We start from the raw sequence: 26,651 nt of genomic DNA on the forward strand, positions 1-26,651 counted from the left end.
AAAATATTTCAAAAGGCACTGTATTTTATACAAGGCTTGTCTGTTAAACGTTGGTTACCATGATGACAATCCTATGGTTGAAATTTCACTGTCAAAACAATCGTTTTACATTGATGACTTTTTGGAAATCCAATGTATTTTCCACGTAGATTCCAATGTCACAATACGTTGACAAATTACGTTGAAACAACATTGATTCAACCAGTTTGTGCCTAGTTTAATGTTTTCCTCTAGCTACTAGCTCAACAGCCACATCCTTTATTACCAGATTCAGCTGAGGTCTTGTACTTAAGGAATGATTTGTACCAAATACAACACACTTAGTTATGATAACATTGATAAGTTGTTGACATGAAAAACATTCACAACCTCATGAATGTTTCCATCAATGTCATTCACCATGTCAGAGAAAACACAGGCACTGTTTGTACACTGAACACAAATATAAACGCAACATGTAAAGTGTTGGTCCCATGATTCATGAGCTGAAATAAAAGAGCCCAGAAATGTTCCATGTGCACAAAAAGCTTTATTTCTCTATAATGTTGTGCACAAATTTGTTTACATCCCTGTTAGTGATTATTTCTACTTTGCTAAAATAATCCATCCACCTGATAGGTGTGGCATATTAAGAAGCTGATTAAACAGCATGATCATTACACAGGTGCACCTTGTGCTGGGGACAATACAAGGCCACTCTATAATGTGCAGTTTTGTCACACAACACAATGCCACAGATGTGTCAACTTTTGAAGGAGTGTGCAATTGGCATGATGACTGCAGGAATGTCCACCACAGCTGTTGCCTGAGAATTTAATATTCATTTCTCTGCCATAAGCCTCCTCCGATGTCGTTTTAGAGAATTTGGCAGTACGTCCAACCAGCCTCACACCCATAGACCACGTGTAACCACGCCAGCCCAGGACCTCCACATACAGCTTCTTCACCTGTGGGATCGTCTGAGACCAGCCACCCGGACAGCGGATGAAATCGAGGACTATTTCTGTCTATAATAAATCCCTTTTGTGGGGAAAAACTCATTCTGATTGGATGGCCCTGGCTCCCCAGTGGGTGGGCCTATGCCCACCCTAATCTATGTGAAATCAATAGATTAGGGCCTAATGAATTTATTTAAATTTGACTGAGTTCCTTACATGAACTGTAACTTAGTAAAATCTTTGACATTTTTGCATGTTGCGTTTATATTTTTGTTTAGTATAAAAAATATTTGATTAATGCAACATATTTTGGTCTGAATATCAATAAAATGTGGAAAACCAATATTTCATATCTACTGTTATACCATGAAGACGCGCTATAGACCTATGTGCTTATTTTTGTTTGACTGAATGAATGTAAAATGGTGTCCTAAAATGAATTTGCTGCGTTACCAACTCCAGTCAGCAGAAGGCGATGTGTGGGCTATTTGCGTGACAGAAAATAGTGGACATGACGCCGCAAACCAACAACAACAAAGATGGAGGCACGCTACTTTAGCTCAGGTAGGGAACTAACTATTTTGCTAGCATTTTCTTTTTATTTACATTTGAGAACTCTTGATATATATATATACACTTTTTGATAAATATATAAACTATTTGTTAAATATCTAGGTACTTACGTTAAATTCAGTGTGCTAGCTGCCCATAACTAATTATGTTTGATAAGTCACAGCCAGCTAGCTAACGTTAGCTACCTATTAGCCTTTACGACCGAGCGTTGAGGCACAGACAATATATTTGGTTGAGGCTAGCTAACTACACTTAGCTACTAACTAAAAGTAACACTATTATGGAGGAATTAGACTAGTCATTGAGTTAGCCACTGTAGTTAACTAGCTGTATGAAGAAAATAACCTTAACGAACGTCAGTTACCTCGTTTACACAAATCTAATCACTATTCGACTGGTCAACTGTGTTTTAGGTGACTGTAACGGTACTGTCGCCTAGCCTGTCTAGCGGTCAGCTAGCTATTCCAGCGCCGCCGACCAACCGGCCCAGCCATGAGCTCGCTAAGCTACTTCACCCCGGCCCGAGAGGAAGAGTTGCTGTGGTCGGGGAACGCAGGCGCAGCCACCGGACCTCAACCCAGCACCCTCGGAGGAGAGGAGGCGCGGCGCTTCTATCAAAGCGTCATAGAAGAGGGGGGTGGAGGGGAGAGACGAGGAATGGCGCAGAGGGGGAGAGAGAGGAGGGGAAGAGCGGGGCAGCACGTCCAGGTACCACAAACACAACACATACAGCCTAGGAGCTACATCATCTATGATCATGACATGTATGAGTTAAAAAATAAAGTATTTCCCCAGTATATATACACAGCACCAGTCAAAAGTTGACACCTACTCATTCCAGGGTTTTTCTTAATTTGTACTATTTTCTACATTGTAGAATAATATTGAATACATCAACACTATGAAATAAGACACATGGAATCATGTAGTAACCAAAAAAAGTGTTAAACAAATCAAAATATATTTTATATTTGAGTTTCTTCAAAGTAGCCACCCTTTACCTCTGACAGCTTTGCACACTCCAGATGCATCTGCTGATTGATCAAAATGTAACTAAAGTACTCTTTCCCACAGGCTAGCAGGCAGCAGGCTAGCACCACCAGTACTACCACGGAGCTGGAGGGGCTGAGACTGCTGCGTTGTGCCCAGGAAGGTGACCTGTCTGGGGTGAGAGGCCTGCTGTCCCGGGGGGTGGATGTCAACTTCCAGGTAGGTAACAGGAGGGATCTGAACCTGGGTCTCCCGCCGGGGAGAAACCAAATAAGAGATTGGATTACTAGACCGGGTTGGCGGAGTGAAAAGTGATCTGCGTTTTTATCACCGGGCTGCTTCCCGGGCGTGAAACAGGTTCAAAGCCCACGGAGAAGACGGCTCAAAACAAAAGTGACCTAGGTGATGCATGTAGACTAGACTAATGAGTAGGATGCTGTGTTTTCACATGCTAAAGTGGGGCTTTTGATAAAAATGTTTTATCTGCCTGAAAATGTAGTATTCTTACCTCAGGAAGTCGGTGGCTCCTTATTTAGGGAGAACGGGCTTGTGGTGAAGGCTGGAGCGGAATCAGTGGAATGGTATCAAATACATCAAACACATGGTTTCCATGGTTTCCATGTGTTGAATAACATTCCGTTTGCTCCGTTCCGGCCATTATTATGGGCCGTTCTCTCCTCAGTGTCTTACATATGAGCAGGGCACACCTCCCTCACCGGTTTCACCCAGTCACGCGACAGGCCATAGCCCGGTTCAACCTGGGCCAGTTTAACTTCTTTGGGCTGCAAGCCCGAAGCCGGGCACAATATGACAACAGCCACTTCAATTGCGAAATTCAAAAGATATTTTTTAGAAATATTTAACTTTCACATATTAACAAGTTCAATACAGCACATGAAAGATAAACATCTTGTGAATCCAGCCAACATGTCCAAATTTTAAAATGTTTTACAGCGAAAACACCACGTATATTTATGTTAGCTCACCACCAAATACAAAAAAGGACAGACATTTTTCACAGCACAGGTAGCATGCACAAAACCAACCTAACTAACCAAGAACCAACCAAACTAACCAAGAAACAACTTCATCAGATGACAGTCTTATAACAAGAAAACACATTTTACCTGTCGTCTATAGAAATAGGAGAGGTTTGTCCTCCAGCCAGGTTCAATTTAAAAGCTCTATGACAACATGTTCAGAACTCTTAAGATGTGTTCGTTGTTTGGTGGAGTAGGTCAAGTGAAAGTATATCAAGGTTTTTAAACATTTATTTGGAGCATTCTACCGCAAACCTTTTGCCTTCAGTCCTGTTTCCCCTTTAAAATGCTAACATGCCACCAACCAGCCTCCTACGCGTTGCCCTCGAACCGACCTCCTTCCCTTTGCTCTGGAACCAACCTCCTTCCCTTTGCCCTCGGACCAACCTCCGTCCTGTTGCCCTCGAACCAACCTCCTTCCCTTTGCCCTCGAACCAACCTCATTCCTGTTGCCCTCGAACCAACCTCCTTCCTGTTGCCCTCGAACCAACCTCCTTCCTGTTGCCCTCGAACCAACCTCCTTCCCTTTGCCCTCGAACCAACCTCCTTCCCTTTGCCCTCGAACCAACCTCCTTCCTGTTACCCTCGAACCAACCTCCTTCCTGTTGCCCTCGAACCAACCTCCTTCCTGTTGCCCTCGAACCAACCTCCTTCCTGTTGCCCTCGAACCAACCTCCTTCCTGTTGCTCTCGAACCAACCTCCTTCCCTTTGCCCTCGAACCAACCTCCTTCCCTTTGCCCTGGAACCAACCTCCTTCCCTTTGCCCTGGAACCAACCTCCTTCCCGTTGCCCTGGAACCAACCTCCTTCCCGTTGCCCTCGAACCAACCTCCTTCCCTTTGCCCTCGACCCAACCTCCTTCCCTTTGCCCTCGAACCAACCTCCTTCCCGATGCCCTCGGACCAACCTCCTTCCCGATGCCCTCGGACCAACCTCCTTCCCGTTGCCCTCGAACCAACCTCCTTCCCTTTGCCCTCGAACCAACCTCCTTCCCTTTGCCCTCAAACCAACCTCCTTCCCTTTGCCCTCGAACCAACATCCTTCCCGTTGCCCTCGAAACAGCCTCCTTCCCGTTGACCTCGAACCAACCTCCTTCCCGTTGCCCTCGAACCAACCTCCTTCCCGTTGCCCTCGAACCAGCCTCCTTCCCGTTGCCCTCGAACCAGCCTCCTTCCCGTTGCCCTCGAACCAGCCTCCTTCCCGTTGCCCTCGAACCAGCCTCCTTCCCGTTGCCCTCGAACCAGCCTCCTTCCCTTTGCCCTCGAACCACCTCCTTCCCTTTGCCCTCGAACCAACCTCCTTCCCTTTGCCCTCGAACCAACCTCCTTCCCTTTGCCCTCGAACCAACCTCCTTCCCTTTGCCCTCGAACCAACCTCCTTCCCTTTGCCCTCGAACCAACCTCCTTCCCTTTGCCCTCGAACCAACCGCCTTCCCTTTGCCCTCGAACCAACCTCCTTCCCGATGCCCTCGGACCAGCCTCCTTCCCGATGCCCTCGAACCAGCCTCCTTCCCGTTGCCCTCGAACCAACCTCCTTCCCGTTGCCCTCGAACCAACCTCCTTCCCGTTGCCCTCGAACCAGCCTCCTTCCCGATGCCCTCGAACCAGCCTCCTTCCCTTTGCCCTCGAACCAACCTCCTTCCCTTTGCCCTCGAACCAGCCTCCTTCCCGTTGCCCTCGAACCAACCTCCTTCCCGTTGCCCTCGAACCAACCTCCTTCCCGATGCCCTCGAACCAACCTCCTTCCCGTTGCCCTCGAACCAACCTCCTTCCCGTTGCCCTCGAACCAGCCTCCTTCCCGTTGCCCTCGAACCAACCTCCTTCCCTTTGCCCTCGAACCAGCCTCCTTCCTGTTGCCCTCGAACCAACCTCCTTCCTGTTGCCCTCGAACCAACCTCCTTCCCGTTGCCCTCGAACCAACCTCCTTCCCGTTGCCCTCGAACCAACCTCCTTCCCGTTGCGCTAGTCTTTAACACCGGTTGTCTTCTCTTACTAACACTGACTTAGCTAAAAGCTGCTTTACTGAGGAGTGTCTGCTACATGACCAAAATGTCCTCTACAACTTCTTCTTAATGTCTTTCTCTCCATCTCCTCCCCCCCCCCTCTCTCTCTCTCTCTCCTCTTTCTCTCCCTGACTCTCTCTCTCTCTCTCCATCTCCTCTCCCCCCCGCCCTCTCTCTCTCTCTCTCTCCATCTCCTCTCCCCCCCGCCCTCTCTCTCTCTCTCTCTCCATCTCCTCTTTCTCTCCCTGACTCTCTCCAGGACAGCTGGTGGTGGACAGGTGTGATGTGTGCAGCGGCGGCAGGGCAGAGGGGTGTCGTTAGGCTCCTCCTCCAGCAGGGGGCGGCGTGGGTGGGCGTGGTCGACACGCAGGGCCGGGACGCCAGGGAGCTGGCGCGGATGGCGGGGCATAGCGGGGTCCTAGAGGAACTGGACCACTACGGGTCTCCGCAGGACTGTGACCATGAGACGGGTGACCGGCATGGGAGACAGAGGGGTCAACACAACCATTACAGGAGAGAGACGCAGGACCACCAGGACCACAGGTTAGTGACTGACTGACTGACTGACTGACCACAGGTTAGTGACTGACCACCAGGACCACAGGTTAGTGACTGACTGACTGACCACAGGTTAGTGACTGACTGACTGACCACAGGTTAGTGACTGACTGACCACAGGTTAGTGACTGACTGACTGACTGACTGACCACAGGTTAGTGACTGACTGACTGACTGACCACAGGTTAGTGACTGACTGACTGACTGACCACAGGTTAGTGACTGACTGACTGACTGACCACAGGTTAGTGACTGACTGACCACAGTTTAGTGACTGACTGACTGACCACAGGTTAGTGACTGACTGACTGACTGACCACAGGTTAGTGACTGACTGACTGACTGACCACAGGTTAGTGGCTGACTGACTGACTACAGGTTAGTGACTGACTGACTGACTACATGTTAGTGACTGACTGACTGACTGACTGACTACAGGTTAGTGACTGACTGACTGAACACAGACAGCCAGCGATCGTACTGTCATGTGGTCGACCATACTAGACTGACGCAGCCACTTCATGCTTATGACCTGGAAGACCAGGTGGGTTGAATATAGACAATCCCTGACCTGATCAGTTGGTCAGGTGGTCAGGTGTGGTGAATATAGACAATCCCTGACCTGATCAGTTGGTCAGGTGGTCAGGTGTGGTGAATATAGACAATCCCTGACCTGATCAGTTGGTCAGGTGGTCAGGTGTGGTGAATATAGACAATCCCTGACCTGGTCAGTTGTGTTTAATATAGACAATCCCTGACCTGATCAGTTGGCTCAGTTGGTCAGGTGTGGTGCCTAGTTGGAACACCATACTGCAGTGTCTGAGGTTCTCCAGGACCAGGCTCTCCTCTGTCCTCGTGTAGAAATAACAACTGTGATTGAAGGTTTGTTGTCAAGGAGATACTCATTTTTCTCCTCCCTTGTTGCTCCTCTCCCCCCACCCCCTCTCTCTCTCTGCCCCCCCCCCCCACAGTTCTCCCCCAGCGGTAGCAGCAGTCCAGACCCATCAGAACCAGTCCACCCAGAATCAGACCCAGTGGTGTCCAGTCTGCAGTGTCCACTATTCCTCTCCTCCAGAGACGCACCTCTCCTCCACCCTCCACCTGTTCTCTCTCTCCCGCCCTGCCCCCCCTCCCCACTACTGCCTCCCCCCCTCCACCCCCGCCTACCAGATGATGCTGCGCTCCGGATGGACCCCTGGGGGGGGGCTGGGGCCCGAGGGGGAGGGTCACAAACAGCCGGTCCGGACCGTTCTGAAGAGGGACAGTAGAGGCCTGGGGTACGGACCCACACCCCGACCCAAGGTCACACACTTCCAACCTAAAGACCCGCAGGCAGTCAGACGGACGGGGAAGGAGGGTCGGGGGGAGAGGGGGAGGAGGGGGATGAAGGAGGAGAGCAGGAGGGAGGAGAAGGACAGGAACTGGGAGAGGGACTTCCGCTCTTCCTTTAACACCTTTGACCCCTGACTTCTAAACGCTGACCCAGGGACACCTGTTGTAGTCAGTTTCTCTCTAGTGTACACTCTCTCTCTCTCCTCTCTGTCTCTAGTGTACACTCTCTCTCTTATGTCACATAGCAAATGCACCAGGAAGAGTAGCTGCTGCTTTTGCAACAGCTAATGGGGATCCTAATCAAATACCAAAGGCTCTGAATACTTATGTAAATAAGGTATTTCTGTTTTTTTATTTGTAATAAATTTGCAAGCATTTCTGAAAACCAGTTTTTGCTTTGTCATTATGGGGTATTTGCTCCGCTCTACCTGTTTCTCCACAGGGCCAAGGGCCCATTTAGGGCTTGATAATGAAGTGTTACTCTACTGAGGAGAAACACTGGGGCTTGATAATGAAGTGTTATTCTACTGAGGATCTCCACCGGGGCTTGATAATGAAGAGTTACTCTACTGAGGAGTTACACTGGGGCTTGATAATGAAGTGTTACTCTACTGGGGGCTTGATAATGAAGTGTTACTCTACTGAGGAGAAACACTGGGGCTTGATAATGAAGAGTTACTCTACTGAGGAGTTACACTGGGGCTTGATAATGAAGTGTTACTCTACTGAGGAGAAACACTGGGGCTTGATAATGAAGTGTTACTCTACTGAGGAGTTACACTGGGGCTTGATAATGAAGAGTTACTCTACTGAGGATCTCCACCGGGGCTTGATAATGAAGTGTTATTCTACTGAGGAGTTACACTGGGGTTTGATAATGAACTGTTACTCTACTGAGGATCTCCACCGGGGCTTGATAATGAACTGTTACTCTACTGGGGCTTGATAATGAAGAGTTACTCTACTGAGGATCTCCACCGGGGCTTGATAATGAACTGTTACTCTACTGGGGCTTGATAATGAAGAGTTACTCTACTGAGGAGTTACACTGGGGCTTGATAATGAAGAGTTACTCTACTGAGGAGTTACACTGGGGCTTGATAATGAAGAGTTACTCTACTGAGGATCTCCACCGGGGCTTGATAATGAAGTGTTACTCTACTGAGGAGTTACACTGGGGCTTGATAATGAAGTGTTACTCTACTGGGGCTTGATAATGAACTGTTACTCTACTGAGGAGAAACACTGGGGCTTGATAATGAAGTGTTACTCTACTGGGGAGTTACACTGGGGCTTGATAATGAAGTGTTACTCTACTGAGGAGTTACACTGGGGCTTGATAATGAAGAGTTACTCTACTGAGGAGTTACACTGGGGCTTGATAATGAAGTGTTATTCTACTGAGGAGCTCCACCGGGGCTTGAGAATGAATTGTTACTTCATTATCAAGAGACAGGATGTACAGCTGATCGTCCTCGCAGTGGCAGACCACATGTAACAACACCTGCACAGAATCGGTACATCCGAACATCACACCTGCAGGACAGGTACAGGATGGCAACAACAATTGCCCGAGTTACACCAGGAACGCACAATCCCTCCATCAGTGCTCAGACTGTCCGCAATAGGCTGAGAGAGGCTGGACTGAGGTCTTGTAGGCCTGTTGTAAAGCAGGTCCTCACCAAACATCACCGGCAATAACGTCGCCTACGGGCACAAACCCACCGTTGCTGGACCAGACAGGACTGGCAAAAAGTGCATCTTCACTGATGAGTTGTGGTTTTGTCTCACCAGGGGTGATGGTCGGATTCGCATTTATCGTCGAAGGAATGAGCGTTACAGCGAGGCCTGTACTCTGGAACGGGATCGATTTGGAGGTGGAGGGTCCGTCATGGTCTGGGGCGGTGTGTCACAGCATCATCGGACTGAGCTTGTTGTCACTGCAGGCAATCTCAACACTGTGTGTTACAGGGAAGACATCCTCCTCCCTCATGTGGTACCCTTCCTGCAGGCTCATCCTGACATGACCCACCAGCATGATAATGCCACCTGCCATACTGCTCGTTGTGTGTGATTTCCTGCAAGACAGGAATGTCAGTGTTCTGCCATGGCCAGCGAAGAGCCCGGATCTCAATAATCTCATCGAGCACGTCTGGGACCTGTTGGATCGGAGGGTGAGGGCTAGGGCCATTCCCCCCAGAAATGTCCGGGAACTTGCAGGTGCCTTAGTGGAGCAAGAACTGTCAAATCTGATGCAGTCCATGAGGAGGAGATGCACTGCAGTACTTAATGCAGCTGATGGCCACAGCAGATACTGACTGTTACTTTTGATTTTGACTCCACCTTTGTTCAGGGACACATTATTCAATTTCTGTTAGTCACATGTCTGTGGAATTTGTTCAGTTTATGTTTCAGTTGTTGAATCTTATGTTCATACAAATATTTAAAGTTTGCTGAAAATAAAACGCTGTTGACAGTGAGAGGACCTTTCTTTTGCTGAGTTTAATTAGCTCGTGTGCTTTTCTTCATCAAGGAGGGTATTCTATATGCAGTATGTTGTTGGGGTCTGTAACCATGGTTACCCTTCAACAGTTTCTTCCCATTCAACAGACAGTTCAGTGATAGATCCATGTCATTTCACTTGATCTGTCTGTCTGCCTGTCCGTCTGCCCACCTGTCTGCCTGTCTGTCCGTCTGCCTGCCTGTCTGTCCGTCCGTCCGTCTGTGCGTTGGTATATTGGATTGTGTATAAAAGTGGATCCTCCTGATTGTATTTTCCTTCCTTTTTAGACCACATAGGCCTAATAAAATTGTTAAAATGGTAGGCAACTGTCTCTCTCTCTCCACTCTCTCTCTCTCTCTCTCTCTCTCTCTCTCTCTCTTCTCTCTGTCTCTTCTCTCTGTCTCTCTCTTCTCTCTCTCTCTCTCTCTCTCTCTGGTGACTTAAAGAAAAGTCAAGTTAATGCCTCAACATGCCGAATTTATCTGAACTATCTGAATTTCTGTCGGTGTCCATTTTGACAGTGCTGAACGAACAGGCCTTCTTAGTCACAGCTCATTTGCACTTGCTTATACTTCATGATATAAGAACAAATATAATGAGTTTACTGAACCTGAATGTAATGTTTGTCTATGGTTCAAAGTCTAAACTCATTGCGGCGTTCGTTGTTATTGAAGGAGAAAGCGGTTCTTATCGAGTTACACAAATCCACAAGGAGACAGTAGAAGCCATATTTATTTCAGCAAGTCGGCCATGTTTTTTTTGAAAGGCAGTAAATGAGTCTGAATTAACTGTTTCGCTGCCAGACAAGACTCAGCTGATAGCCAGGTTTGAAAGGCAGTAAATGAGTCTGAATTAACTGTTTCGCTGCCAGACAAGACTCCGCTGATAGCCAGGTGTAGCAGTGGTAAGGATTCACTCCATGGTGCTGAAAAGAAAGCTCTGCTGTTGGGACAGATATACGTAGACCCTAACAGTTTGTGGGCACTGTTTGTCACTGTTATAGCTCAATTCATATATTGTTTAGTGTTGTGTAGTGGCTTTTCTGGTATGTATCTACAAAAAAAGATGTTGAGGCTGCCTCACCAAGATTTACATGCTATAACACCGGAACTGGCCGAGGTAGAGTACATGATCAGTGAATATATTCAATGTACAGGCTACAATGTGGGGAACTCATGCTTGGTAATAACTACCTGTATATACGACAATAAAGTTATATTATATTCTACTCGATTCATAGGCTTCGTTGATGCCTTTCAGAGTGTCTTGAATTCAACACAACAAATTGACTCTGTACTGGTACCCCCTGTATATAGTCTCCACATTGACTCTGTACTGGTACCCCCTGTATATAGCCTCCACATTGACTCTGTACTGGTACCCCCTGTATATAGCCTCCACATTGACTCTGTACTGGTACCCCATGTATATAGCCTCCACATTGACTCTGTACTGGTACCCCCTGTATATAGCCTCCACATTGACTCTGTACTGGTACCCCATGTATATAGCCTCCACATTGACTCTGTACTGGTGCCCCCTGTATATAGCCTCCACATTGACTCTGTACTGGTACCTCCTGTATATAGCCTCCACATTGACTCTGTACTGGTACCCCCTGTATATAGCCTCCACATTGACTCTGTACTGGTACCCCCTGTTTATAGCCTCCACATTGACTCTGTACTGGTACCCCCTGTATATAGTCTCCACATTGACTCTGTACTGGTACCCCCCTGTATATAGCCTCCACATTGACTCTGTACTGGTACCTCCTGTATATAGCCTCCACATTGACTCTGTACCAGTACCCCCTGTATATAGCCTCCACATTGACTCTGTACTGGTACCCCCTGTTTATAGCCTCCACATTGACTCTGTACTGGTACCCCCTGTATATAGTCTCCACATTGACTCTGTACCAGTACCCCCTGTATATAGCCTCCACATTGACTCTGTACTGGTACCCCCTGTATATAGCCTCCACATTGACTCTGTACTGGTACCCCCTGTATATAGCCTCCACATTGACTCTGTACTGGTACCTCCTGTATATAGCCTCCACATTGACTCTTTACTGGTACCTCCTGTATATAGCCTCCACATTGACTCTGTACTGGTACCTCCTGTATATAGCCTCCACATTGACTCTGTACTGGTACCCCCTGTATATAGCCTCCACATTGACTCTGTACTGGTACCTCCTGTATATAGCCTCCACATTGACTCTGTACTGGTACCCCCTGTATATAGCCTCCACATTGACTCTGTACTGGTACCCCCTGTATATAGCCTCCACATTGACTCTGTACCGGTACCCCCTGTATATAGCCTCCACATTGACTCTGTACTGGTCCCCCCTGTATATAGCCTCCACATTGACTCTGTACTGGTACCCCCTGTATATAGCCTCCACATTGACTCTGTACTGGTACCCCCTGTATATAGGCTCCACATTGACTCTGTACCGGTACCCCCCTGTATATAGCCTCCACATTGACTCTGTACTGGTACCCCCTGTATATAGCCTCCACATTGACTCTGTACTGGTAACCCCTGTATATAGTCTCCACATTGACGCTGTACTGGTACCCCCTGTATATAGCCTCCACACTGACTCTGTACCGGTACCTCCTGTATATAGCCTCCACATTGACTCTGTACCAGTACCCCCTGTATATAGCCTCCACATTGACTCTGTACTGGTACCCCCTGTATATAGCCTTCACATTGACTCTGTACTGGTACCCCCTGTATATAGCCTCCACATTGACTCTGTACTGGTACCTCCTGTATATAGCCTCCACATTGACTCTGTACTGGTACCCCCTGTATATTGTCTCCACATTGACTCTGTACTGGTATCCCCTGTATATAGCCTACACATTGACTCTGTACTGGTACCCCCTGTATCTAGCCTCCACATTGACTCTGTACTGGTACTCACTGTATATAGCCTACACATTGACTCTGTACTGGTACCCACTGTATATAGCCTACACATTTACTCTGTACTGGTACCCCCTGTATATAGCCTCCACATTGACTCTGTACTGGTACCCCCTGTATATAGCCTCCACATTGACTCTGTACTGGTATCCCCTGTATACAGCCTCCACATTGACTCTGTACTGGTACCCCCTGTATATAGTCTCGCTATTGTTATTTTGCTGCTGCTCTTTAAATACTTGTTACTTTAGTTCTTATTCGTATAAAAAAAGATATATATATCTCTATTTTATTTCATTTTAAACTGCATTGTTGGTTAAGTGCTTGTCAGTAAACATTTCAATGTAAGGTCTCTACACATGTTGTATTCGGGCGCATGTGAACTAATAAAATGTGTATTTGATTTGACAGAAATCACATTTATGTTAAAACATTATAATAAAGCCTGAAAAGCTAAACAATGAGTTTACAGTAATGACTATAAGACCTCAACTTGCAGAAGTACTGAGATCGCTGTGTGTTGTTCGTTCAAAGCCGTCGTGGAGGGTTTTGTGAACACGCCCCCATCTACTTTAGCGGGTGTAATCTGTATTCGATATGAACGCCCGAGTTTTAGTGGCTCTCTACGAGCAGACAAATACACAATGAAACATTCTAGCTCGTGGATTGGATAATTGTGATGTTTATGATAAAAACGTAATGTTGTTGATATAGTAAGGAGTATATTATATATATATTATATATATATGGTAAGGAGGGTATGCCATGGCAGATCCAGAGTGAAATTCCCCCTTTATATCCAGAGGAACACTTTTGACACATTTCTAGCAATCACAGTTTCTCATCTCTCTGTAGATCATTCACCATCAGCTCTCCCTGTTCACCTCTCACACAATCTCCCTTCTCTCTCTCTCCCTTCTCTCTCTCACACAATCTCCCTTCTCTCTCTCTCACGCTCTCACTCTCTACCCTCTATCTCTCTCTCTCTCTCTCTCTCTCTCTGTCTCTCACGCTGTCTCTCTCTCTCTCTCTCTCTCTCTCTCTCTCTCTCTCTCTCTCTCTCTCTCTCTCTATCGCTGTCTCTCTCTCTCTCTCTCTCTATCGCTGTCTCTCTCTCTCTGTCTCTCTCTCTCTCTCTCTCTATCTCTGTCTCTCTCTCTCTCTCTCTCTCTCTCTCTCTCTCTCTCTCTCTCTCTATCGCTGTCTCTCTCTCTCTGTCTCTCTCTCTTGCTCTCTGTCTCTCTCTCTCTCTCTCTCTATCTCTCGCTCTCTATCTCTCGCTCTCTATCTCTCGCTCTCTATCTCTGGTATCATGAATCAGCACTTTTCTACCCTGCTGAGCGGAATGAAGAAGCAGGCAGATAAAGACCAGGCCATCGAACTGAAGGAGAGAGTCCTGACCTCTGACCTCTGAACCCTAACCTCTGAACACTAACTTTTCACCTTACACCTCTGAGTCTTGATTGTAATACAAACACATACATATACATATATATATCCACACCCCTTGACTTATTCCACATTTTGTGTTCAAAAATATCTAATTTACATAAGTATTCACACATTAGAATCACCTTTGGCAGTGATTACAGCTGTGAGTATTTCTGGGTAAGTCTCTAAGAGCTTTGCACACCTGGATTGTACAATATTTGCCCATTATTCTTTTCGAAATTCTTCAAGCTCTGTCAAATTGGTTGTAGATCAGCCATTTTCAAGTCTTGCCATAGATTTTCAAGCTGATTTATATCAAAACTGTAACTCACTCGGCCACTCAGGAAGATTCAATGTCTTCTTGGTGAGCAACTCCAGTATATATTTAGCCTTGTTTTATGTTATTGTCCTGCTGAAAGGTGAATTTGTCTGATGGAAAGCAAACTGAACCAGGTTTTTGTCTAGGATTTTGCCTGTGCTTAATTCTATTCCATTTCATTTTATCCTTAAAAAAGTCCCTAGAACTTGCCGATGAAGCACACCCATAACATGATGCAGCCACCACCATGCTTGAACATACCAGAGTGGTACTCAGTGCTGTGTTGTGTTGGATTTGCCCCAAACATAAGGTTTTGTATTCAGGACATAAAGTTAATTTCTTTGCCATATTTTTTGAATTATTACTTTAGTGCCTTGTTTGCAAACAGGATGCATATTTTGGAATATTTGTATTCTGTACAGGCTTCCTTCTTTTCACTCCGTCATGTATGTTAGTATTGTGATGTAACTACAATGTTGTTGATCCTCAGTTTTCTTCTATCACAGTCATTAAACTCTGTTTTAAAGTCACCATTGGCCTCATGGTGAAATCCCTGAGCGGTTTCCTTCCTCTCTGGCAACTGAGTTAGGAAGGACGCCTGTGTCTTTGTAGTGACTGGGTGTATTGATACACTATCCAAAGTGTAATTAATAACTTCACCATGCTCAAAGGGGTATTCAATGTCTGCTTTTTTGTACCCATCTACCAACAGGTTCCCTTCTTTGCGAGGCATTAGAAAACCTCTGTCTTTGTGGTTGAATCTGTGTTTGAAATGCACTGCTCGACTGAGAGACCTTACAGATCATTGTATGTGTGGAGTACAGAGATGAGGTAGTCATAAAATAATCATGCTAAACACGATTATTGCACACAGAATGAGTCCATGCAACTTCTTATGTGACTTGTTAAGCAAATCTTTACTTCTGAACTTATTTAGGCCATAACAAAGGGGTTGAATACTTATTGACTCGAGACATTTCAGCTTTTAATTTTTTATTATTTTGTAAAAGTCTCTAAAAAACATTATTCCACTTTGACACATTTCACTTTGTGTGAAGGCCAGTGACATCATCACATCTCAATTGAATACATTTTCATTTCAGGCTGTAACTATAACAAAATGCAGAAAAAGTCAAATAGTGTGAAAACTTTCTGAAGGCACCATATATAGTATAATATAATATATATATAATATAATATTACACTTAACCGACGCTTTGATGTTTTTTAAGGCTATGCCTTCTTGGAGTCAGTAGTTGTGGTCAGTAGTTGTGGTCAGTAGTTTTACATTTACATTTAAGTCATTTAGCAGACGCTCTTATCCAGAGCGACTTACAAATTGGAAAGTTCATACATATTCATCCTGGTCCCCCCGTGGGGAATGAACCCACAACCCTGGCGTTGCAAGCGCCATGCTCTACCAACTGAGCCACACGGGACCACAGTGGTTGTGGTCAGTGGTTGTGGTCAGTAGTTGTGTGATCAGTAGATGTGGTCAGTAGATGTGTGGTCAGTAGTTGTGTGCTTGTGGTCAGTGGTTGTGGTCAGTAGTTGTGTGATCAGTAGATGTGGTCAGTAGATGTGTGGTCAGTAGTTGTGTGCTTGTGGTCAGTAGTTGTGGTCAGTAGTTGTGTGGTCAGTAGTTGTGTGGTTGTGGTCAGTAGATGTGGTCAGTAGTTGTGGTCAGTAGTTGTGTGCTTGTGGTCAGTAGGTGTGGTCAGTAGTTGTGTGGTTGTGGTCAGTAGTTGTGTGGTCAGTAGTTGTGTGGTCAGTGGATTTGTGGTCAGTAGTTGTGGTCAGTAGATATGTGGTCAGTAGTTGTGGTCAGTGGTTGTGTGGTCAGTGGATTTGTGGTCAGTAGTTGTGGTCAGTAGTTGTGGTCAGTAGATGTGGTCAGTAGTTGTGGTCAGTAGATGTGTGGTCAGTAGATTTGTGGTCAGTAGATTTGTGGTCAGTAGTTATGTGGTCAGTAGATGTGGTCAGTAGTTGTGGTCGGTAGATGCGGTCAGTAGTTGTGGTCAGTAGTTATGGCCAGTAGTTGTGGTCAGTAGTTGTGGTCGGTAGATGCGGTCAGTAGTTGTGGTCTGTAGTTATGGTCAGTAGTTGTGTAGTTGCGGTCAGTAGTTATGGTCAGTAGTTGTGCAGCTGTGGTCAGTAGTTGTGTTGTCAGTAGTTGTGGTCAGTAGTTGTTTGGTTGTGGTCAGTCGTTGTGGTTGTATGGTCAGTAGTTGTGGTCAGTAGTTGTGGTTGTGTGGTCAGCAGTTCTGGTTTGTAGTTGTGCGGTCAGTAGTTGTGGTCAGTAGCTGCGGTCAGTGGTTGTTTGGTTGTGGTCAGTAGTTGTGGTCAGTAATGGTGTAGTTGTGGTCAGTAGTTGTGGTTGTATGGTCAGTAGTTGCGGTCAGTAGTTGTGGTTGTGTGGTCAGCAGTTCTGGTTTGTAGTTGTGGTCGGTAGTTGTGTGGTCAGTAGTTGTGGTCAGTAGTTGCGGTCAGTAGTTGTGGTCTGTGGTTGTGTGGTCAGTAGTTATGTTTTAGCATGGTCTGCGCCATCGTTGCTAATATAGATGAATAAAGAAGAATCTCAATTGTACTCCCTTGATTCCTGGCATCCTCCAACCCTGACTCCTCCTCAACACCCATTGGATGAGAAGGACTGCAGTCCTCTATCCCTGACTCCTCCTCAACACCCATTGGATGAGAAGGACTGCAATGAATCATGGACATGCAATTGAGATTTTCCCCTTGCCCTGTATTCAACACTGCACTGGAATCTAGGAATCTGGTCCTAGATCAGTGGTTAGGTTAGTATCTAAAGGGTCAGGTTAGGACTGGGGCAGGGGAATCTGGTCCTAGATCAGTGGTTAGGTTAGTATCTAATGGTTCAGGTTAGGACTGGGGCAGGGGAATCTGGTCCTAGATCAGTGGTTATGTTAGTATCTAACGGTTCAGGTTAGGACTGGGGCAAGGGAATCTGGTCCTAGATCAGTGGTTAGGTTAGTATCTAATGGTTCAGGTTAGGACTGGGGCAGGGGAATCTGGTCCTAGATCAGTGGCTAGGTTAGTATTTAATGGTTCAGGTTAGGACTGGGGCAGGGGAATCTGGTCCTAGATCAGTGGTTAGGTTAGTATCTAATGGTTCCGGTTAGGACTGGGGCAGGGGAATCTGGTCCTAGATCAGTGGTTAGGTTAGTATCTAATGGTTCAGGTTAGGACTGGGGCAGGGGAATCTGGTCCTAGATCAGTGGTTAGGTTAGTATCTAACGGTTCAGGTTAGGACTGGGGCAGGGGAATCTGGTCCTAGATCAGTGGTTAGGTTAGTATTTAATGGTTCAGGTTAGGACTGGGGCAGGGGAATCTGGTCCTAGATCAGTGGTTAGGTTAGTATTTAATGGTTCAGGTTAGGACTGGGGCAGGGGAATCTGGTCCTAGATCAGTGGTTAGGTTAGTAGCTAATGGTTCAGGTTAGGACTGGGGCAGGGGAATCTGGTCCTAGATCAGTGGTTAGGTTAGTATCTAAAGGGTCAGGTTAGGACTGGGGCAGGGGAATCTGCTCCTAGATCAGTGGTTAGGTTAGTATTTAATGGTTCAGGTTAGGACTGGGGGCTATTGGATCTGGTCCTAGATCAGTGGTTAGGTTAGTATCTAAAGGGTCAGGTTAGGACTGGGGGCTATGGGTTCTGGTCCTAGATCAGTGGTTAGGTTAGTAGCTAACGGTTCAGGTTAGGACTGGGGCAGGGGAATCTGGTCCTAGATCAGTGGTTAGGTTAGTATCTAATGGTTCAGGTTAGGACTGGGGGCTATGGGTTCTGGTCCTAGATCAGTGGTTAGGTTAGTAGCTAACGGTTCAGGTTAGGACTGGGGCAGGGGAATCTGGTCCTAGATCAGTGGTTAGGTTAGTATCTAATGGTTCAGGTTAGGACTGGGGCAGGGGAATCTGGTCCTAGATCAGTGGTTAGGTTAGTATCTAATGGTTCCGGTTAGGACTGAGGCAGGGGAATCTGGTCCTAGATCAGTGGTTAGGTTAGTATCTAATGGTTCAGGTTAGGACTGGGGCAGGGGAATCTGGTCCTAGATCAGTGGTTAGGTTAGTATCTAACGGTTCAGGTTAGGACTGGGGCAGGGGAATCTGGTCCTAGATCAGTGGTTAGGTTAGTATCTAATGGTTCAGGTTAGGACTGGGGCAAGGGAATCTGGTCCTAGATCAGTGGTTAGGTTAGTATCTAATGGTTCAGGTTAGGACTGGGGCAGGGGAATCTGGTCCTAGATCAGTGGTTAGGGTAGTATTTAACGGTTCAGGTTAGGACTGGGGCAGGGGAATCTGGTCCTAGATCAGTGGTTAGGTTAGTATCTAACGGTTCAGGTTAGGACTGGGGCAAGGGAATCTGGTCCTAGATCAGTGGTTAGGTTAGTATTTAATGGTTCAGGTTAGGACTGGGGCAGGGGAATCTGGTCCTAGATCAGTGGTTAGGTTAGTATCTAACGGTTCAGGTTAGGACTGGGGCAGGGGAATCTGGTCCTAGATCAGTGGTTAGGTTAGTATCTAACGGTTCAGGTTAGGACTGGGGCAGGGGAATCTGGTCCTAGATCAGTGGTTAGGTTAGTATCTAACGGTTCAGGTTAGGACTGGGGGCAGGGGAATCTGGTCCTAGATCAGTGGTTAGGTTAGTATATAATGGTTCAGGTTAGGACTGGGGCAGGGTAATCTGGTCCTAGATCAGTGGTTAGGTTAGTATCTAATGGTTCAGGTTAGGACTGGGGCAGGGTAATCTGGTCCTAGATCAGTGGTTAGGTTAGTATCTAATGGTTCAGGTTAGGACTGGGGCAGGGTAATCTGGTCCTAGATCAGTGGTTAGGTTAGTATCTAATGGTTCAGGTTAGGACTGGGGCAGGGGAATCTGGTCCTAGATCAGTGGTTAGGTTAGTATCTAATGGTTCCGGTTAGGACTGGGGCAGGGGAATCTGGTCCTAGATCAGTGGTTAGGTTAGTATCTAATGGTTCAGGTTAGGACTGGGGCAGGGGAATCTGGTCCTAGATCAGTGGTTAGGTTAGTATCTAACGGTTCCGGTTAGGACTGGGGCAAGGGAATCTGGTCCTAGATCAGTGGTTAGGTTAGTATCTAATGGTTCAGGTTAGGACTGGGGCAGGGGAATCTGGTCCTAGATCAGTGGTTAGGTTAGTATATAATGGTTCAGGTTAGGACTGGGGCAGGGTAATCTGGTCCTAGATCAGTGGTTAGGTTAGTATCTAATGGTTCAGGTTAGGACTGGGGCAGGGTAATCTGGTCCTAGATCAGTGGTTAGGTTAGTATCTAATGGTTCAGGTTAGGACTGGGGCAGGGGAATCTGGTCCTAGATCAGTGGTTAGGTTAGTATCTAATGGTTCAGGTTAGGACTGGGGCAGGGGAATCTGGTCCTAGATCAGTGGTTAGGTTAGTATCTAATGGTTCAGGTTAGGACTGGGGCAGGGGAATCTGGTCCTAGATCAGTGGTTAGGTTAGTATCTAATGGTTCAGGTTAGGACTGGGGCAGGGGAATCTGGTCCTAGATCAGTGGTTAGGTTAGTATCTAATGGTTCAGGTTAGGACTGGGGCAGGGGAATCTGGTCCTAGATCAGTGGTTAGGTTAGTATCTAATGGTTCAGGTTAGGACTGGGGCAGGGAAATCTGGTCCTAGATCAGTGGTTAGGTTAGTATCTAATGGTTCAGGTTAGGACTGGGGCAGGGGAATCTGGTCCTAGATCAGTGGTTAGGTTAGTATCTAATGGTTCAGGTTAGGACTGGGGCAGGGGAATCTGGTCCTAGATCAGTGGTTAGGTTAGTATCTAACGGTTCAGGTTAGGACTGGGGCAGGGGAATCTGGTCCTAGATCAGTGGTTAGGTTAGTATCTAACGGTTCAGGTTAGGACTGGGGCAGGGGAATCTGGTCCTAGATCAGTGGTTAGGTTAGTATCTAACGGTTCAGGTTAGGACTGGGGCAGGGGAATCTGGTCCTAGATCAGTGGTTAGGTTAGTATCTAACGGTTCAGGTTAGGACTGGGGCAGGGTAATCTGGTCCTAGATCAGTGGTTAGGTTAGTATCTAATGGTTCCGGTTAGGACTGGGGCAGGGGAATCTGGTCCTAGATCAGTGGTTAGGTTAGTATCTAATGGTTCAGGTTAGGACTGGGGCAGGGGAATCTGGTCCTAGATCAGTGGTTAGGTTAGTATCTAACGGTTCAGGTTAGGACTGGGGCAGGGGAATCTGGTCCTAGATCAGTGGTTAGGTTAGTATCTAATGGTTCAGGTTAGGACTGGGGCAGGGGAATCTGGTCCTAGATCAGTGGTTAGGTTAGTATCTAATGGTTCAGGTTAGGACTGGGGCAGGGTAATCTGGTCCTAGATCAGTGGTTAGGTTAGTATCTAATGGTTCAGGTTAGGACTGGGGCAGGGGAATCTGGTCCTAGATCAGTGGTTAGGTTAGTATCTAATGGTTCAGGTTAGGACTGGGGCAGGGGAATCTGGTCCTAGATCAGTGGTTAGGTTAGTATCTAATGGTTCCGGTTAGGACTGCGGCAGGGGAATCTGGTCCTAGATCAGTGGTTAGGTTAGTATCTAATGGTTCAGGTTAGGACTGGGGCAGGGGAATCTGGTCCTAGATCAGTGGTTAGGTTAGTATCTAACGGTTCCGGTTAGGACTGGGGCAAGGGAATCTGGTCCTAGATCAGTGGTTAGGTTAGTATCTAATGGTTCAGGTTAGGACTGGGGCAGGGGAATCTGGTCCTAGATCAGTGGTTAGGTTAGTATATAATGGTTCAGGTTAGGACTGGGGCAGGGTAATCTGGTCCTAGATCAGTGGTTAGGTTAGTATCTAATGGTTCAGGTTAGGACTGGGGCAGGGTAATCTGGTCCTAGATCAGTGGTTAGGTTAGTATCTAATGGTTCAGGTTAGGACTGGGGCAGGGGAATCTGGTCCTAGATCAGTGGTTAGGTTAGTATCTAATGGTTCAGGTTAGGACTGGGGCAGGGGAATCTGGTCCTAGATCAGTGGTTAGGTTAGTATCTAATGGTTCAGGTTAGGACTGGGGCAGGGGAATCTGGTCCTAGATCAGTGGTTAGGTTAGTATCTAATGGTTCAGGTTAGGACTGGGGCAGGGGAATCTGGTCCTAGATCAGTGGTTAGGTTAGTATCTAATGGTTCAGGTTAGGACTGGGGCAGGGGAATCTGGTCCTAGATCAGTGGTTAGGTTAGTATCTAATGGTTCAGGTTAGGACTGGGGCAGGGAAATCTGGTCCTAGATCAGTGGTTAGGTTAGTATCTAATGGTTCAGGTTAGGACTGGGGCAGGGGAATCTGGTCCTAGATCAGTGGTTAGGTTAGTATCTAATGGTTCAGGTTAGGACTGGGGCAGGGGAATCTGGTCCTAGATCAGTGGTTAGGTTAGTATCTAACGGTTCAGGTTAGGACTGGGGCAGGGGAATCTGGTCCTAGATCAGTGGTTAGGTTAGTATCTAACGGTTCAGGTTAGGACTGGGGCAGGGGAATCTGGTCCTAGATCAGTGGTTAGGTTAGTATCTAACGGTTCAGGTTAGGACTGGGGCAGGGGAATCTGGTCCTAGATCAGTGGTTAGGTTAGTATCTAACGGTTCAGGTTAGGACTGGGGCAGGGTAATCTGGTCCTAGATCAGTGGTTAGGTTAGTATCTAATGGTTCCGGTTAGGACTGGGGCAGGGGAATCTGGTCCTAGATCAGTGGTTAGGTTAGTATCTAATGGTTCAGGTTAGGACTGGGGCAGGGGAATCTGGTCCTAGATCAGTGGTTAGGTTAGTATCTAACGGTTCAGGTTAGGACTGGGGCAGGGGAATCTGGTCCTAGATCAGTGGTTAGGTTAGTATCTAATGGTTCAGGTTAGGACTGGGGCAGGGGAATCTGGTCCTAGATCAGTGGTTAGGTTAGTATCTAATGGTTCAGGTTAGGACTGGGGCAGGGTAATCTGGTCCTAGATCAGTGGTTAGGTTAGTATCTAATGGTTCAGGTTAGGACTGGGGCAGGGGAATCTGGTCCTAGATCAGTGGTTAGGTTAGTATCTAATGGTTCAGGTTAGGACTGGGGGCAGGGTAATCTGGTCCTAGATCAGTGGTTAGGTTAGTATTTAATGGTTCAGGTTAGGACTGGGGCAGGGGAATCTGGTCCTAGATCAGTGGTTAGGTTAGTATTTAATGGTTCAGGTTAGGACTGGGGCAGGGGAATCTGGTCCTAGATCAGTGGTTAGGTTAGTATCTAATGGTTCCGGTTAGGACTGGGGCAGGGGAATCTGGTCCTAGATCAGTGGTTAGGTTAGTATCTAATGGTTCCGGTTAGGACTGGGGCAGGGGAATCTGATCCTAGATCAGTGGTTAGGTTAGTATCTAATGGTTCCGGTTAGGACTGGGGCAGGGTAATCTGGTCCTAGATCAGTGGTTAGGTTAGTATCTAATGGTTCAGGTTAGGACTGGGGCAGGGGAATCTGGTCCTAGATCAGTGGTTAGGTTAGTATCTAATGGTTCAGGTTAGGACTGGGGCAGGGGAATCTGGTCCTAGATCAGTGGTTAGGTTAGTATCTAATGGTTCAGGTTAGGACTGGGGCAGGGGAATCTGGTCCTAGATCAGTGGTTAGGTTAGTATCTAATGGTTCAGGTTAGGACTGGGGCAGGGGAATCTGGTCCTAGATCAGTGGTTAGGTTAGTATCTAATGGTTCAGGTTAGGACTGGGGCAGGGGAATCTGGTCCTAGATCAGTGGTTAGGTTAGTATCTAATGGTTCAGGTTAGGACTGGGGCAGGGGAATCTGGTCCTAGATCAGTGGTTAGGTTAGTATCTAATGGTTCAGGTTAGGACTGGGGCAGGGGAATCTGGTCCTAGATCAGTGGTTAAGGCTGGGGAGAGTTTTGTAACAGGACTTATCAGATGAGATTGTAGCTGAGCTGATAGGAAGTCCAAAGATCACACACACACACACCCACACACACACACACACACACACACACACGCCCCCACGCCCCCACACACGCACACACACACACGCACACACACACACACACGCCCACGCCCACACACAGCTGACCCAGCAGTTTGGAACCAGCTAGTTGGAAATCATGGACACAATATTAAACCTAGTCCTGGACTAAAACACACTTTCAATGGACATTACCCATAATGCAAGTTGAGTCCAGGCCCCGTATTCACAAAGCGTCTGATAGTTGGAGATCGACATCCAGTGTTATTTCATTTCATGTTTATTTGAACAGGGACAATATAAAATCCAATCAAATCAAAGTTTATTTGTCACGTGCGCCGAATACAACAGGTGTAGTAGACCTCACAGTGAAATGCTGAATACAACAGGTGTAGTAGACCTCACAGTGAAATGCTGAATACAACAGGTGTAGTAGACCTTACAGTGAAATGCTGAATACAACAGGTGTTGTAGACCTTACAGTGAAATGCTGAATACAACAGGTGTTGTAGACCTTACAGTGAAATGCTTACTTACAGATTCTAACCAATAGTGCAAAAAAGGTATTAGGTGAACAATAGGTAGGTAAAGAAATAAAACAACAGTAAAAAGACAGGCTATATACAGTAGCGAGGCTATAAAAGTAGTGAGGCTACATACAGACACCGGTTAGTCAGGCTGATTGAGGTAGTATGTACATGTAGATATGGTTAAAGTGACTATGTATATATGATGAACAGAGAGTAGCAGGAGCATAAAAGAGGGGTATACTATATATATTATATTATATAACATAAAAGAGGGGTGTAGTATATATATATTATATTATATAACACAAGTGTCAGAAGTGGGAAGTGATGCGTTGCACCAGATTTAGCCAACAGCTCATTTACATCTGCAGTCCTCGAAGTACATAGATATGTGCTATGTCATGTCAGGTTATGTCATGTCAGGTTATGTCATGTTATTCTCTATAGATCCCATTGGAGATGGACAACAAGGACATTCTGATGCCCAAACGACCAATCAAACTGAGGCCGGAGCCCCATAGCAACACCCCTAGCAACACCACTGCTGCCTTTCTGAAGAGTCCACTAACAACATGACCAAATGCAGAAGTAACCTACCCTACCCTACAGTACCCTAATCTACCCTAGAACACCCTGCCCTACCCTAGAGTACCCTAGAGTACCTTACCCTAGAGCACCCTAACCTACCCTAGAGTACCCTACCCTACAGTACCCTACAGTACCCTACTCTACCCTAGAACACCCTGCCCTACCCTAGAGTACCCTACCCTACAGTACCCTACCCTACCCTAGAGTACCCTACCCTACAGTACCCTACTCTACCCTAGAACACCCTGCCCTACCCTAGAGTACCCTACCCTACAGTACCCTACCCTAGAGTACCCTACCCTACAGTACCCTACTCTACCCTAGAACACCCTGCCCTACCCTAGAGTACCCTACCCTACAGTACCCTACTCTACCCTAGAACACCCTACCTTACCCTAGAGCACCCTAACCTACCCTACAGTACCCTACTCTACCCTAGAACACCCTACCTTACCCTAGAGCACCCTAACCTACCCTAGGGTACCCTACCCACTCCTAGAGCACCTTACCCTACCCTACAGACCCTACCCTAGAGTACCTTACCCTAGAGCACCCTAACCTAACCTAGAGTACCCTACCCTCTCCTAGAGTACCCTACCCTACCCTAGAGTACCCTACCCTACAGTACCCTACTCTACCCTAGAAACCCTACCCTCTCCTAGAGTACCCTAGAGTACCCTACCCTACAGTACCCTACTCTACCCTAGAACACCCTGCCCTACCCTAGAGTACCCTAGAGTACCTTACCCTAGAGCACCCTAACCTACCCTAGAGCACCCTACCATCTCCTAGAGTACCCTACCCTACCCTACAGTACCCTACTCTACCCTAGAACACCCTATTCTACCTTAGAACACCCTACCCTACCATAGAGAACCCTACCCTGGAGTACACTACCCTACCCTAGAGTACCCTTCCCTACCCTGGAGGACCCTTCCCAACCCTGGAGTACCCTTCCCTACCCTGGAATACCATACCCTACCCTGGAGAATACTACCCTACCCTAGAGTACCCTACCTTACCGTAGAGTTCCCTACCCTACCCTGGAGTATATCACCCTACCCTGGAAAACCATACCCTACCCTGGAGTATACTACCCTACCATAGAGATCCCTACCCTACCCTGGAGTATACCACCCTACCCTGGAGTACCATACCCTACCCTGGAGTATACTACCCTACCCTAGAGTACCAAACCCTACCCTGGAGTATACTACCCTACCCTGGAGTACACTACCCTTCCCTAGACACCCCACCCTACCTTGGATGACCATCCCATACCCTGGAGTATACTACCCAACCCTGGAGTACCAAATCCTATCCTGGAGTATACTACCCTACCCTGGAGTACAAAATCCTATCCTGGAGTATACTACCCTACCCTAGAGTACCCCACCCTACCCTGGAGTATACTACCCTACCCTGGAGTACCACACCCTACCCTGGAGTATACAACCCTTCCGTAGAGTACCAGACCCTACCCTGGAGTATACCACCCTACCCTGGAGGACCCTCCCTACCCTGGAGTATACGACCCTACCGTGGAGTACCCTACCCTGGAGTATACTACCCTAGAGTACCATACCCTACCCTGGAGTATACTACCCAATCCTGGAGTACCACACCCTACCCTGGAGTATACAACCCTTCCGTAGAGTACCAGACCCTACCCTGGAGTATACCACCCTACCCTGGAGGACCCTCCCTACCCTGGAGTATACGACCCTACCGTGGAGTACCCTACCCTGGAGTATACTACCCTAGAGTACCATACCCTACCCTGGAGTATACAACCCTACCCTAGAGTATACTACCCTACCCTGGAGGACCCTACCCTAGAGTTTCCAACCCTACCCTGGAACACCCTACCCTAGAGTATACCACACTGCCCTGGAGTATCCCATTATACCTTGGAGACCCTACCCTCAAGTTT

The 26,651-nt window shown here is 47.1% G+C and overlaps 1 protein-coding gene across 1 annotated transcript; it reads left to right on the forward strand.

The window, feature by feature from the left end:
* The first annotated feature begins 1,403 nt into the window (after positions 1-1,403).
* gpank1 (G patch domain and ankyrin repeats 1) lies at positions 1,404-9,942 on the forward strand. The gene is made up of 5 exons (XM_071390190.1): positions 1,404-1,502; positions 1,925-2,219; positions 2,586-2,720; positions 5,803-6,086; positions 7,073-9,942. Exons 2-5 carry the CDS (start codon positions 2,004-2,006, stop codon positions 7,566-7,568), a joined length of 1,131 nt encoding a protein of 376 aa, XP_071246291.1. The 5' UTR covers positions 1,404-1,502; positions 1,925-2,003; the 3' UTR covers positions 7,569-9,942.
* The last annotated feature ends 16,709 nt before the right edge of the window (positions 9,943-26,651 follow it).

Source organism: Salvelinus alpinus, chromosome 2, assembly GCF_045679555.1.
Source record: "Salvelinus alpinus chromosome 2, SLU_Salpinus.1, whole genome shotgun sequence".
Lineage (NCBI taxonomy): Eukaryota > Metazoa > Chordata > Actinopteri > Salmoniformes > Salmonidae > Salvelinus > Salvelinus alpinus.